General features: G+C 38.9%; 1 protein-coding gene across 13 annotated transcripts in view; it reads left to right on the forward strand.

The window, feature by feature from the left end:
* The window catches only part of EYA1 (EYA transcriptional coactivator and phosphatase 1), a 361,580-nt gene that overhangs the window by 277,967 nt on the left and 68,571 nt on the right, over positions 1-15,042 (forward strand). For all 13 annotated transcript variants that reach the window (XM_047727622.1, XM_047727623.1, XM_047727635.1 and 10 more), the window contains 2 exons: positions 690-829; positions 2,172-2,255. In XM_047727622.1, the coding sequence (XP_047583578.1) occupies positions 690-829; positions 2,172-2,255 (224 nt within the window). The remainder of the gene's footprint in view (positions 1-689; positions 830-2,171; positions 2,256-15,042) is intronic.

A 15,042-nucleotide genomic window follows, 5' to 3' on the forward strand; every position in this document is an offset into this window, starting at 1 on the left:
TCTGTGATTTCTCTGAGTTACCCAGGTGAGCAATTTTAATGTGCTCTCTGTTTGGGATTTTTTGTTCAGAGACTAAGATACAGTAAGAATCTGTGATGAATGCTCTCAAGGTATGGGTATTGCCCATATGTCTGTTCTTCCTTATCTTGCCACTCCTTTGTTCTCACGTAAAAGGAGGGAGAAAAGGAGATTTTGAAATTTTCAAAGAAACATCTGCCTTGGGATTCGGTTTTTTCCTGTCCCAGAGTTGATTTTTCTTTTCTTTCTGTGAACCAGAAGCCTTTCATAGGTGGGAGAGCGGCTGATAAGGCACCTGTGTGAATCTCTCTTGGTATGGCCAGGCCCTGCTTGTGTGGAATGAAAGAAAAACACATACATGGAAGTGGGGATGGATAAGCTTTGTCTCATCATAGAGAACCACAAAGAAAAACTAGGCAGCTTCCTACAGCCTCCAATCTTGCACTATCAGTTAATTTTTTTTTCATTTCTGATCACACATTCTTTCAAAAGAATGGATTCTTGGTATTCAGTATCTCATAAATTACTTATCAATGGAGGTAAACAGCAACGAGAGGGAACAGAATGAAATGTGTTTTACTCTTCAAGCTTCCTCCAAAATTAAAACAAGGTTGATCTTGACACCATGGTAATAGAACCAAAAGATGAAAGGCCTTTCTGTATTTCTACAGAGTACAGTACAATCCACAGCCCATCAACACCCATTAAAGACTCAGATTCTGATCGATTGCGCCGAAGTTCAGATGGGAAGTCCCGTGGACGGGGCCGAAGAAACAATAATCCTTCACCTCCCCCGGATTCTGACCTCGAGGTATGTCATTGCCAGTGCCCTGGTAAATAACAAGGTATCTTGGTAGTTAAAGGGTGGTTCTAGACATCTGTAATGTAAATGGCCGTCATCAAGATGTCCAAATGCTTTGTAACTGCTTTCTTCTCTGTATCATAAGTAAAGCATTTTCTTTCTCTTTTCTTTTACTTATAGTTAAAAATAATAACTTCTGTTTTCTCTACCATTTTAACTACATGTAAAGCATCTGTTTATTTCTCTTTAATATAGTAAATTATATCCTTTTGCATGAGGAAAATTCTTTTATACTGTTCTATATCATTGTCATTTTAATTAAGTGTCATACTAAAAAGACTTACTAAAATCCACTTTGAAAATTAAAGACACACTCATATATATTGAGAAAGGAAAACCTGGGATGTTCTAAACTGAATGGTTCATAACTGAACCTTATGAGACCTGTTTTGGTGGAGTTCAAAAGCAGGAGGGATTAAATAAAACCTTGAAGGGTAGATTTCATAGCCTTGAATCCACTGCAATTAGTTTCTGCGTTTTGCCCAGTGAAATCTGATGGTGGAAAACATGATTATTTTGGCTGAAAAGATGGAAATTTCCCAGCAGAACCCATGTGTCTGAATATATATTGGTATGAGTGGAAAGGGGAAGAAGACAAGTAGGCTTGGGAGGCCTCTGTGGTATCTCGAAGATGTTTTTGAAGTGAATTCCTGTAAATCTGATTCCAAATACCCTGAGTATGTCAAGAGCCTGTGTGATGTGTCTGCTTAAGTTGTTAACTGTCTGCAGTCTGAAGAAAACCAGACAGGAGTCATACATAACCCATCCATGTGATAACAGTCCAAAGGTAGCATAAGGTGAATAGTTGATGTGAAGTTTTAGGTTTTAGGTATAGTTTTTTAATACTTGGCTTGATGAAAATCAAACATAAGATTCACTATTTTAATGCTTCTTAATAAGCAGAAGAGGTAAGAAAAACGTATGAGTTTTAATTCATTGGCCTCTCTCTGTCTCAAGAAGTTATAAACAGACTAGTTTTAGCTCATTGTTCATTTTTTCAGAAGAGTAAACTAAGAATATACTTCAGAAGTAGAAAGGACATATATTATTATTTCTTGCCCATGTTTGTATTGATGTCACTAATATGATTATTCTCTTATATCTCACCTGATGCTATACTCTGGAGAAAAGCTAGAGGATGCTCTTTGGAACAGTTGTATTTTAAAAACACAGTAAATTCAGGTTTTTCTTCTGTCTTCTATTTTAAGAGTGCTTATTTATGTTGAAGTTCACTGAATAACAGGTTTCTCAACCAAGGGAAAGACGTATTGATTTGGTTCTTCCTTTGTAGAGGGTGTTCATCTGGGACTTGGATGAGACAATCATCGTTTTCCATTCCTTGCTCACTGGGTCCTATGCCAACAGATATGGGAGGGTGAGTACCAAGAGACATCAGTTTTTAATTTCTTTAGAATAAATATGCCTGGAACTGAGTTTTTTGTCCAGATGGGAATGTGGTTTAACTTTAAGTAATAAATCTAAAGTATGAAAGGGGAACGTCTTAATTTATTAATAGAGTCCAATATATTTGTAAGGTAAAAACAAATAAATGAACAAAAGGAGTTTTTTTAGGTCCTTAAAAATGAGAAAAAGTTTATGCAATTAAATTTATTCTGATTTCAGACCCTAATGAATAAAAGTGTTTGGATACTGTTCTAGGATGAAAAAATAAAATATAGAGAGACATAGAACAATTTTTGGTTTTTTTATTTGCACCATTCTTTTACTTTTATTATTCATAATATATTCAGTGGAGCAAGTATTTTACATGTTCTTGTCTTCAGTGATTAGCAGTTTTAGTATTTTACTTTCAAAACACACATTATGAATGTCTTTATAAATCCCTTTGTCATGAGGCTAAATTACGTGAATGGTATGTAAGATTGGGCCTCTGAATGGCAATTGGACAAATACTGTTGTTACAATACTTACCTTGGTGTGGTATATAAAAAAGAACTTTACAGGGGTGCCTGAGTGGCTCAGTTCTTGGGCATCTGCCTTCAGCTCAGGTCATGATCCCAGGGTCCTAGGATTGAGCCCTGCATCAGGCTCCCTGCTCAGAAGGAAGTCTGCTTCTCCCTCTCCCACTCTCCCTGCTTGTGTTCCTCTCTCACTGTCTCTCTCTCTGTGAGATGGATGGATGGATGGATGGATAGATAGATAGATAAGAGAGGAAGGAAGGAAGGATGGAAGGAAGGAAGGAGAAAGAAAGAAAGGAAGGAAGGAAGGAAGGAAGAAAGGATAGTAGAGACTACCTTCTATGAGTAGAAGTTCAGCCTCCATGTTCTGCTTTTGGGCTTCTCAAAAACCTGAGAAATTCTTTTTGATTTATTCCTTGGTGGTTTCATAAACTTTTCCTACACAAAAACTGTGTTGTTTATTTTTTATTTTATTTTTTTTTAAAGATTTTATTTATTTATTTGAGAGAGAGACAGTGAGAGAGAGCATGAGCGAGGAGAAGGTCAGAGGGAGAAGCAGACTCCCCATGGAGCTGGGAGCCCGATGTGGGACTCGATCCCGGGACCCGGGGATCATGACCTGAGCCCAAGGCAGTCGTCCAACCAACTGAGCCACCCAGGCGTCCCAAAACTGTGTTGTTTAAAGTGGTGATAGGTAATTTCTGAAGTTATCCTGTGAATATGGTATTTTTCATTTTTTTAATCTTTAAAGAAATCATTTTACAAGTCTAACATCATTGAAGCCATTGGTTCAGAGCCTTAGGATGTGAATTCTGTGTCTTGGTGACTCCAGGTGTTTATCACAACTAAATGTTAAAATTGATACCCACAAAACATATCGTCTCGATACAGATTTTATCCAGGCACCGATTCTTTCGATACATACATATTGAATGCTACCACGTAGGTATACTTTGTCAGTGAAAGTTGAGGAATTATCAGTTGAGCTTCACAATGCAGCTTTCCTTATCTTAACCCTGAAGATACACCTAACCCCCCACCCCCAAAAAAGGCTGGAAAAAATGCACATTTGTAAGACCAAACATATTCTGGAATATTCCACCCTTTGAATTTCTATTCAGAAATAAGTTATCTATAAAGCACAAAATGCCCCATCTTATTGTTAGATTTTCTATGAGAAGGAGACAGTGAACAAAAGTACAGTATGATTATTATTAAGAAGAAAAAATAAAGCCATAGACTCAATCATTCAAAGAAAGTCTCTACGCTGTGACTAGCACATAATAAGGATTCGATAAATATTAGCTGTGGCATGTTTTGGTCTTCCTCCTTCTATGAATATGATTACTAGTATTTCTATGAATATTATTACTAGTATTTCCACGAGACTACTGCTTAACAAACTAAGGATTAGTAGCTGAAATATCAATGTATCATTAGTAGGAAGAACCCTGAAGATCTTCTTAATCAAACCATTTTAATGTCCCTACAACTAACTCTTAAGGAAGAAAGCATTGAAATGAGCATGCATTTAGAACACCAGCATTTGAAAACCATCCAGAAAGTGTCGAATCTTTGAAAGCTTTCTCATTAAGGGCGAGATTGATGCAAAGAGAGCTGTCTTGATCAGGGCTCTGTTCACCACTGAAAGGGACCAACTTTGGGTGAGGCGGTGAGCATCCCCATGACCTAATGACCTTGTGTCAATCCCAGGCCATAAATCATTGGTTTTCACATGGAATTCACACCTAACCTAGAAACCACTGGCAGCTTAGGGTTTTTCATCCAGACCCTCAACAATATCTAAACAAAGCATTACAAGTACCACAAATTTTATTTTTAAAAGTATCAGCCATCAGTATTTTGAGGTTTTATCAATAGTATTTTGTTATTTTGTTTAGTTTTCTCATCCTAGAGCATATGATAAAAAGTTTTATCTCCTATAATTTTCAAAACCAAATGTATATATATTCTTTATTATGGGTGATCTGAAATATTTAAATGTAAGTTAACCATTCACTTATAAGTTGGCAGGGGTTGGGAAGAAAGTAACCTTGGAAGGCATGTTTGGGGAAGGTCTTCCTGAGTATGACTTTGAATCAGAGGTCAGAATAAAAGAGGCTGGTTGATAATGTGGCCATCAGGAGAAAGAGAGTTCTAAGCAGAGAAAGCAGTGAGCACAGAAGGAGGAAACGGTTTGATGTTAGAGGCAAGTGTGGCTGAGCTCAGTGATGAAGATGCAGAGTCAGGATATGTGGTAGGATGAGGGCAAGTACAAGGCATGTCAAGAGGGTTAATCTCATTGCACATCCCAGAAGAATTTACTGAAGGACTTCAAGGGAGGACATGACAAGATCTAATTTAGATTTTCAAATTATTTTGGCTCTGTGTGGAGAACAATGATGGGGAAAGAGGGTTGGGGAACTGAAAGGAGGTATTGGGGTGACCCGATGTACTAGCAGTAGAGATGGAGAGAACTCACTGGCTTTTGGATTGTATTGGAAGTAGAAAAATAGGATTTGTAAAGGACTTGGCTTGTACTGGTGGGCAGTAATAGAGGGGAGTGAAAAAAACATTCCCAGGTTTTTGTCCTAAGCAGCTGGGAGGCTAGTTGTGTATTTGTTGAGATGAGGAAGACATCTACTTGGACCAGGCAAGAAGGTGGTTGGAAGGTGAGCCTGGGACATGTGGGAATGGACAGGTCTTCAGATGACAGGTTTAGCGTCAGCAGTACACAGCTCTGAATCAGAAGGTCCTCAGACACTCTTAGTATGATTTCATACTCAATGTTTGCGAACACCTCTTTTGCACTGAACACCTGTTGTCTCAATGTCGCGAGGCATCCCTTCTAAAGACACATTGCTGAGGATGTTGAACTGTAGCCTGTGGCATGCAAGGAGGCTTGCTTAATGTTCTTTTTATTAGAGAACTTTAGAGTCAGGAAGAATTTGCTCTCAAATCTGATAATCACACCTTGTAAAAATATGTGTTTCAACAAGGATTCTTCCAAACAATAATAATAGCCAAGCTGATCCGAACACCTTGCCTCCCTTTCATTCCTTTCACTAAGGAGAGAAGTCTTAAAGCAGTTGAAGGGCAAGCCTTTTTTGTCGGAGCATAGTTTTGGTGGTGTCTCTGAGCATTGTTAAGGGAGCATGTGGTTGGGCCTTACTCTACAGGCATATAAAGAAATGAATGCCTGACAATGTGATAGCTGTTCTGTCTCTATGGGAACCAGATACTTGAGAAGTAGCTTAGTCACAGTAGCTTAGGCAACTCAATGAGTAGGCCATTCAGTAAGGGGATACAGGATCTGGTTGATATAATGCAAAATTCGGGCATGTTACAGCAATATGTACAAAAAAGTTTGAGAATGTCCCACCTTCCATGTAATCCTAGCTGTGGGAAGCAGGCATGTTGGGCATTATAAGGAAGTGTTTTATAACAAAGGTGATGGGAACAAAAAGGGTGCTAGGTACATGACAGGTCTGGCTAGGGAAGAGAAAAGAAAGAACATATTAGCATGAAAATGAAGCCCATGGGTGTGTTACCATAAATTAGATTGTTGTTAATCATGTCTACCCTAGCTTTTTTTGTTTAATGCATTTTTAAAAGTTGCTTTCAAACTAATCCATATCTCCCAGTTTTGAAGAAAACAAATCATGATCTTTTTTCCATTGAATGCCCTTGTTAAATTAGACAATATAATCCTGTTGTTAATATCAAATCATATACCCCAAACTTACATTCCAAGTAAGTATTGGGCTGATGTCACAAGCCTGGTTCCCTTCTTGTGGGAGGACTCCCCAAGATACCTATAGCCAATGGCTTCATTGTTTCAATACCTTATTTTTATTGTTGTTTAACACCTGTGTCTCATGGATTTGGGCTAGAAATGGTCCTAAAGATATTGAGCCTCACTCCTCATTTTACACAAAAACTTAAACATGAACACTTGAGATAACATAAAACATAACATTTTTAACTATAGGCCCTACTTATTAAGAATTTCCTATGTACCCAATACTCATTTGATTCAACACTAGTGCTCTGAAATTGCTATTACCAAGCCCTTTCTACAGATAAGGAAACTCAAAGGGTTAGAGACCAAATGTCTGACATAAATTAAACACTAATTTTGTTTTAGTGTGATTGAACCTTGACTATAAAAAAAACACAAAACCACCAACAAAACACAACCTTGAATCTGGGACGTAGTGGCCAGGGAGTAATATGTCCTATGGTCTTTAAGTTTATGAAGTACCAATGGAGATCCACCTATCATGAGATAGAAAGCATCAGAATTGAATTCATATAGATCTAGACTCAAATCCAAGCTCGGACTTTTCAGTTCTTTGTCCCTGAGTAAATTGTTTATTCACACTGACGTCCAGTTTCTTCATCTATAAAATTGGTGACTTGACTTGCCAAATTGTTTTAAGAATTCAATTGTGTCAAATATATTTTGGTAAAGCCAGGAGAAGAAAGATCTAAGTTGTATCCTGAATCAAAAGAGCCTGGCACTATGTCTTATTAATAACAATAACCCTATAATGAAAACAGCATGTGTCACTGATTGATCATGTATCCACTCTCTAAACATTTGTTTTATAATGCACCAGACTTTTAGAAGGTTGCTAATCACCAGTGTGAATTTAAATCAACTAAGCCCTCCCTAGTGAGCGTTGACTAATCATTTAGGACATTGAGTAGAGAAAAAATTGACAGCAATTGAGAGAGCCAATTTCATTCGAACATGGCTGTTAACCAGTATAGGTTGCTGTTCTTACCCTTACCTTTAGTGTTTCAGAGAGAAACACTAAACTCCAACAAAATCTTTTGAGGGATGATCTTCTTCTGGGGTGGCTGGTATAGATGCCGAATTCTTGGCATAGCACCAAAGTAGCAGACACACAATGTCCTCCTTGGGTTGTAGAGTATCTGGTTACTTAAACAGAATAATCTCTCTTTAGGAAGCTCCGAACCAGAGGCTGGGAAATATTTATTAGCTGACCCTTTACCAAAAATGAAGGTTTTATGGGCCATATGCCTTCATAACTGCTCACCTCTGCCCTAGGAGTGCAAAACAGCCACAGACAATAGGCAAATGAATAAATGTATCTGTATTCTGGTAAAAGTTTACTTGTAGTTCCTAAATTTGAGTTTCACATAAATTTCGTCCATCATGAAGTATTTTTCTTCCATTGGGTTTTAAAAATCAAGACTAAGGGTCTAGGCCAGGAATTGACAGACCGTATTCCATAGGCCATATCTGGTTTGTGGCTTGTTTTTGTTGGGCTTTCAAGCTATGAACGTTATTTAAATTTTTAAAGGATCGTGAAAAAGGAGAGCGAGAAGAAAGAGAATATGTGTCAGAGACTTCCTATGAACTGCAAAGCTTCGTATCTTTGTCTCTCCCTTTAGAAAAAAAACATGCCGGCCTCTACTCTAGATTGTGCTCTGAACTTGGTGGTGCTTCATTTTGCTCCTGCCCTTGGGACATCAGGACAGTTCAATGATACACACTGTGGCCAACTAGATTGTAAACTCAGTGCAGGTATCATGTGTCTGTGTCTGGGTCCCCACTGAAGCACAAGCCAGCACATGAATATGTTAGGGTAGGTGCAGCAGCTGTAACAAATAGGCCCGATATGTCATGACAATAGAAATTTGTCTCTTTCTTAGTGGTCTCGAGTGGATCTTCCAGGTTACTTGGTTTAGGTAAGGTTTGGTCACACAGATCATGGTTGTGCCATCTCACCGTCTAGCTCTTAGGATTTTGTGATCACTGTCATCAGCTTTCTAACCCACAGAGTGAAAAAGCAGAGGGAGCTAGAACAGAAGGCTACACAAACCAGGCTTAGAAGAGGCACACACTTCTGCTTACATGGCCCGGGGCAAAGGAGGCTGGGAAAGCAGAAATGGCCTAGCTGTATGCCGGGGAAAAAACAGAGAGTGAGTTTGGGTGGACAGGTGGCCATAGCAACCATGGTTCTCAGTGAAGAACTATTCGATAAATGAGTGAAGCCCAAAACACACTTTTCACCACAGCAGAGCAGTGCCCAAAGGCAATGTGACAGGTGTGCAGCAGAGTAACCAGTGGCCATTTCAATCCCAGAGCATGGTTTCCTGATTTTATTACTTTCTTCTTTAGATATCAATGCTGGGTTAGACCGAAATGATGAAATAATTCATGGTTCCAAGCAGAACTTTTAGATACTGTGGAATGACCCACAATCCAAACTCTCCAAACAAAAGGCTTTTAGTTTTTTGTTTCAAAAAGATAGTGTTTTTGACTGTCAGAGGGCTGTCCAGCTGAAAGATCCTCCTCCATTCATTTCTTTGTCCTTATCTTGACAGTTGTTCTCTTCCTTTCACTGCCAGCCCCTTCCTCGTAAGTGGCGGGCGGTGAAATGTGTATTCCTGCTACCTTATTGAATGTGGCCTTATTTTCCTGCAGACCTGTGAAAGGGAACACAGTGAATGAGCACAGATCACAGCTTTCCACACATAACACTGACCTGCCCCCACCAGCCTTGGACTTCCCTCATTCTGTGGCCTTAGGATAGCCTCCTTGTTTCTCCGAGTCTCACTTGCTGTCCTAATCTTTCCATCTACAAAATGAAAGCAATCACAGCACTGCTGGGAGAACAGTTTAAACCAACTAGAAAAATACTTAGAGGCATTCCATCAATAAGAGCTCTTGCTTCCTTGGGGATTCTTAGAGGGGGGTGGACAATCAGAGAGGCAGTATTTTGTTGTTGCAGGTAGCAGAGAGGGAGAGGTGGAAGCAAAAGATAACCATTTAGGGAAACCATAGGCCAAATGGCTGGAGATCCTTCTGTAAAATACATCTAGAGGACTGGACTAGCAGAAGATGAGCAGCACATAATGTATTGAAATGGCGATAAAAATACCATACCTTTGTTGAGCTTATAGAGTTTACACACCTATCTCACATTTATTATCCAGCTGGTTTCTTCTTTTTTTCTAGTGGGAAAACTGGGTCTCAGAAAAATTAAATGATCAGCTTCAGGGAGCACATCTATTAACTGACAACAGCAGGAACATAATCTAGTCTTGTGATGGGTCCATTGCCCCCAAAGGAGGACGGCAGGGAGCACTGAGTGCCAAGATTTTGTGCTGTAGGAGTGGGGATGCCACGGACAGTATAAAAACAGCAGAGGGGGGCACCTGGGTGGCTCAGTGGGTTAAAAGCCTCTGCCTTCGGCTCAGATCATGATCTCAGGGTCCTGGGATCGAGCCCCGCATCGGCCTCTCTGCTCGGTGGAGAGCCTGCTTCCTCCTCTCTCTCTCTCTCTCTCTCTCTGCTGGCCTCTGCCTACATGTGATCTCTGTCTGTCAAATAAATAAATAAAATCTTTAAAAAAAAAAAAAACAGCAGAGGGACCTGATGGAATTACACAATTTGGAAGACTAGCCTGATAGCAGAGTAGATCATCACAGTTCTCCTGGTAGGAAATAATAAAGGCCTAAGAAAATGGCTGTAACACGAGGAAAGAGAGAGATAGGAGAGTGGTTACAGATGAAATCTAGATAGGTCTTTTGATTGGATTAGCTCTTGAGGCTTTTGCTGGCTCTGTGTGGGTCCTTATGTGTCCAGGCCAATTTGGCTGGGTCTGCTCTGGTTTTCTTCTTTTTCCTCCCACTTTGTACCATTTCTTGGCAGTTGTCCTATGTTTGGGATTCACTGGGCTTTCTCCACAATCAAAATTAATCTTTGGAATGGTGAAGTTCTTTTTCTTACTTTCCACGTGGGTATTATTTTCACGAAGTTGAAAGGGAGTCTCTTAAGGAGAAAATTAAAGCAGTTGGGTGTCACATATCTAATCAGTAGAAATGACCTGATTAGCTCCACCACAAGTTTGGGTTTGGTTTTGTTTTGTTCTTTTTTAATCATTCAGTCAATAGTTCAAGCATGGTTTATTTTTCACATGTATACACTCTCTCATGATAATCTAGATTATTCCTTAATTGGCTTCAGAACTACACCCAGCTCCTAATAGGTGGCATTTTATGCCAGCTGTTCAGTGATAGGAGCTTCTAAAATTGCAAGAAGTTAATATTCCATTGATGGTATTGATGACTTTAGACAGGTGGAAAGAAAACAGTGGAAACTTTGGGTCTCACAGGTTATATAGACCACTTACATAACACTTTCAGTGATTTTTTTTTTTGAAAGAAATAACATTTTTGCATAATTTTTTTTTCTCTTCTCAGATAAGGAAGTTAATTTTCCTAATCTTCTCTTTAATCCTTCCCTTGTGAGCAGCCAGCATGGGGCCGGGAAAATAGGTCCCTCCTGTACTCAGAGTGCCCATTCCTGTTTTTCAGCTTCTTTTCCCCCAAACAAAAGATCCTGAATGAGAATTTATTTTAAATGACATCCAGGCCTTGTTTGTGGCTGCAAGCTTAGCATTCTAAATAAGGACTTGTTGAAGGGGTCCCAAGCAGGTATTTTTGTGTTCATCTGGATGGTGCTTCCCAAAGCTGTGTTGTCAACTTGAGCATACTTTACAAGATTTTCCCATTGACCAACAAATCCTCCTAAACCTGTCCACACTGTTATCATCACACCTCACTGGGCCACTACAACGGAATGATTGCTTGCCAAGGGAGGCTTAGGTGCCCACATAGGATCAGGGCATTTATGGTTTAGGAACCGTATCCTTTGTTCTACAAATTCAAAATCCAAGTACCATATCCTGAAGAACTAGTTGTGCTTTTGAAATAGTTGAACCATCTTCTAGTAACTCTTTCTAGCCTAAGATTATTTCTTTAAACAGCATTTTCTTAAATATGATGTATTCTATTTTTGATCCAAAGCAGAATAGCAATTGCTAGGAGTTGGTATAGATTTGATCTCATAGATATAATGGGGCACACATTCAAAAAAGAAAGACACAAAAGACATTTAGCATATATTTAAAATGTGCTTACAAACTGAAAATAGAATAGATAAAAATTTAAAAGTTTTATATATATATATATAAACACACATATATATCACATATATGTTATATATGTGATTTACATGTGTGTATATATATATATATATATTTTTTTTTTTTTTTTAACTTTCAGAAAAATAAATCCCCAACACCATAGGTACTTTGTAGAACCCAATTACTAATTCAGAATGCCGTGACTATCTAAAATTGGAACAATAGGGGTGCCTGGGTGGCTCGGTTAAGTGTCAGACTCTTGGTTTCAGCTCAGTTTGTGATCTCAGGGTCCTGAGATCAAGCCCTGTGGTGGACTTGAAGCTCAATGTGGAGTCAGCTGGGGATTCTCTCCCACCCTCCTCCCTCACCCACTTATTTTACATAAATAAAATCTAAAAAAAAATAAGATTGGTGGGGCCCCTGGGTAGCTCTGTTAGTTAAGCAACTGCCTTCGGCTCAGGTCATGATCCTCAGGTCCGACCCCGGATCTAGTCCCACATTGGGCTCCCTGCTTGACAGGGAGTTTGCTTCTCCCACTGACCTCACTCCTCTCAAGCTCTCTCTCTCTCTCAAATAATAGATAAAGAGAATCTTTTAAAAAATTTAAAAAATTGGAACAATGACTTGGGTATTAAAATATTTCTTAAAGGTTTCAACTTTAAAGAATTTAAATCGGACAAACGTCTATTGCCTTTTGTGCTTGCTTGGTTTATCTTACCATTATTTTTTCTGCTTTTCAGTTTAGAAAAATAAGATAGTAAAAGGAAAGGAATAAAAAGGCAAATGCCCCAGGGTATGTCAGTAGGAACCAGAGTTACATTTTAAATAGTAACAGTTTTGGGTGCTTGGCTAGCTCAGTCAGTAGGGCATGTGATTCTTGATCTCAGGGTCATGAGTTCAGGCCCCACACTGGGTGTAGAGCATACTTTAAAAAAAAATTTTTTTTAAATAAGAATAATTTTTTCTGTTAATGCTTTACTGGTATATCTAAGCAAAAAAGAAAACTTGCATCCTTATTAATATTTGGCACTATTTTTTATTCTTATAGTAAAACTGAAATGAGATTATTATTCTCTTTGGACTATACATGATCTGATGTAATATTTGGCACTTGTGACATTTTTAAGCCAAAACTAAAAATGTAGGGAGGTATCTTTTAATACAATTACATAAAAGGAAGATATTTTTATGGTTAGTTGAATGGCTAGTTTTAAGATTTCTAGAGAAAGAAGAAAGTTTTTTTATTTTTACACTCAGAGAAACATTCTAGCTCCTGTTCTAAAAACCCAAGCAGAGATAAATAGGTTTTCTTTAAACTATCTGTTTTGAGGCTTAAAGGACCATGGACACTCTGAGACACACAGAGAAGTAGAATTTTTGAGACAGTAAGTGAAAATGGGTTAAGAAAATAATTTTAAGTCAGGCTCAGTTCTGCCTGTGGGGGGTGGAGTTGTGGAGGGTGATTCATGTTTGACATTAAAAATAGATTAAATTCGGGGCGCCTGGGTGGCTCAGTGGGTTAAGCCGCTGCCTTCGGCTCAGGTCATGATCTCAGGGTCCTGGGATCGAGTCCCACGTCGGGCTCTCTGCTCAGCAAGATGCCTGCTTCCCTCTCTCTCTCTCTCTGCCTGCCTCTCCGTCTACTTGTGATCTCTCTCTGTCAAATAAATAAATAAAATCTTTAAAAAAAATAGATTAAATTGCCATTTGAAGCTAGGGAGTGAGACTTGAGGATGAGTGCATATGACCCTTCAAATATTTTTTGCAGCACTTACTTAAAAGATAGTTAAGATCAAGTATCATATACAGAGGCGCCTGGGTGGCTCAGTCAGTTGAGCATCCAAGTCGTGGTTTTGGCTCAGGTCATGATCTCACGGTCATGAGATTAAGCCCCATATCAGGCTCTGTGCTCAGTAGGGAGACTGCTTAAGATTCTCTCTCCCTCTCCCTCTGCTGCTCCCCCTGTGAACGCACACATGCACTCTCTCTCAAGTAAATCTTAAAAAGAAAAAAAAAAAAACCAAATATATACAAATAATGGAATTAGCAATGCAGTTGCAACTACAATATTTCTCAACATAAATGGGCAAAAAAAAAAACTGAGAAGCATGAACTTCCACCTGGTTACTGGAAGAAAGCAAAAGTCATGTAAGAAATTACCCACTGCCCCCCACCAGCGGGGACCTAGAGGAATTCACCGTGACGTCCCTATTGGCTAAGGTGCCCTGCTAATACCGTGTGGTCTCCATGCTGGGACTACCCCAGATTTAAGACTCTGTCAAAAGAATTTGTCATAATAGGAGGCACTTAGTACCTTATCCTTCTGGCAGTAGTTTAGCTGTGGGTAATGATCACTGAAAACATCCATGAAATAATTCAGAAAATTGTACTAGCAAATGGCACCCTTCTCAAGTTGCACACACAAAATTTCCTATGTTACACAGGCTATAGTACCCAAGACGCACACCTGATTACCCACCCTTCTCCTGCCTGAGACACTATTTGTTTCCTGGCCTGACATTAATAAGTTATTCGTCAGTCTTCCATAATTTCTTAAGCAAATATATTTATAGTATGTATTTGTATATATAATATATTGTGTATATATATATTATATAGTATATATATATATAGTGTGTGTGTGTATATATATATATGGAACAAATGTGTATATATAGTGTATATTTGTAATTAGTATATATTTGTATATATAGTGGTGCTAGCCACAATTCCTGCTTTCAGGGAGCTTATAAATTAATAAAGGGGGCTGCTGGGAGAGAAGGGGTAACTCTTCAACAGTAGTCTTTCCCTGGGGCACGACTGTTCTGAAGGAATGCCACTAGAAATCCACAAAGAATGAAACCACAAGATCTCCAAAGGAATAACAATATTACGAAAGAAACAAGTCTCCTTGTGTTATTCATGACAGGCATTCTCTTCCAGTAGCAATAATCACTTAACTAGTTAGAAATAGCCAATAATAGGATGTCGAATGATAACACTAGTCTTGTGGATGAGAAAAAAAAAAAAAATCAGGATCCACGGGAGCCGTACAACCAAAACATAAATGCCAGAGGCCCTAAATGAGATGCTTCTAGGGTTACCGCTATTCTTAAATTACACTGGGAATTCTCCTTCGCAGCCGATCAGCATTGCAATGTGATACCGTCATTCCTCAGTGCATGAGACGGAGGTCCTGTGGCTTCAATTATAAATGTAGAAGTTCCCCTGGTTTTCTGGAAGCGAACATCCCATGTGATAAAAATTAGGCGAGTTA

Source organism: Lutra lutra, chromosome 4, assembly GCF_902655055.1.
Source record: "Lutra lutra chromosome 4, mLutLut1.2, whole genome shotgun sequence".
NCBI classification, from domain to species: domain Eukaryota; kingdom Metazoa; phylum Chordata; class Mammalia; order Carnivora; family Mustelidae; genus Lutra; species Lutra lutra.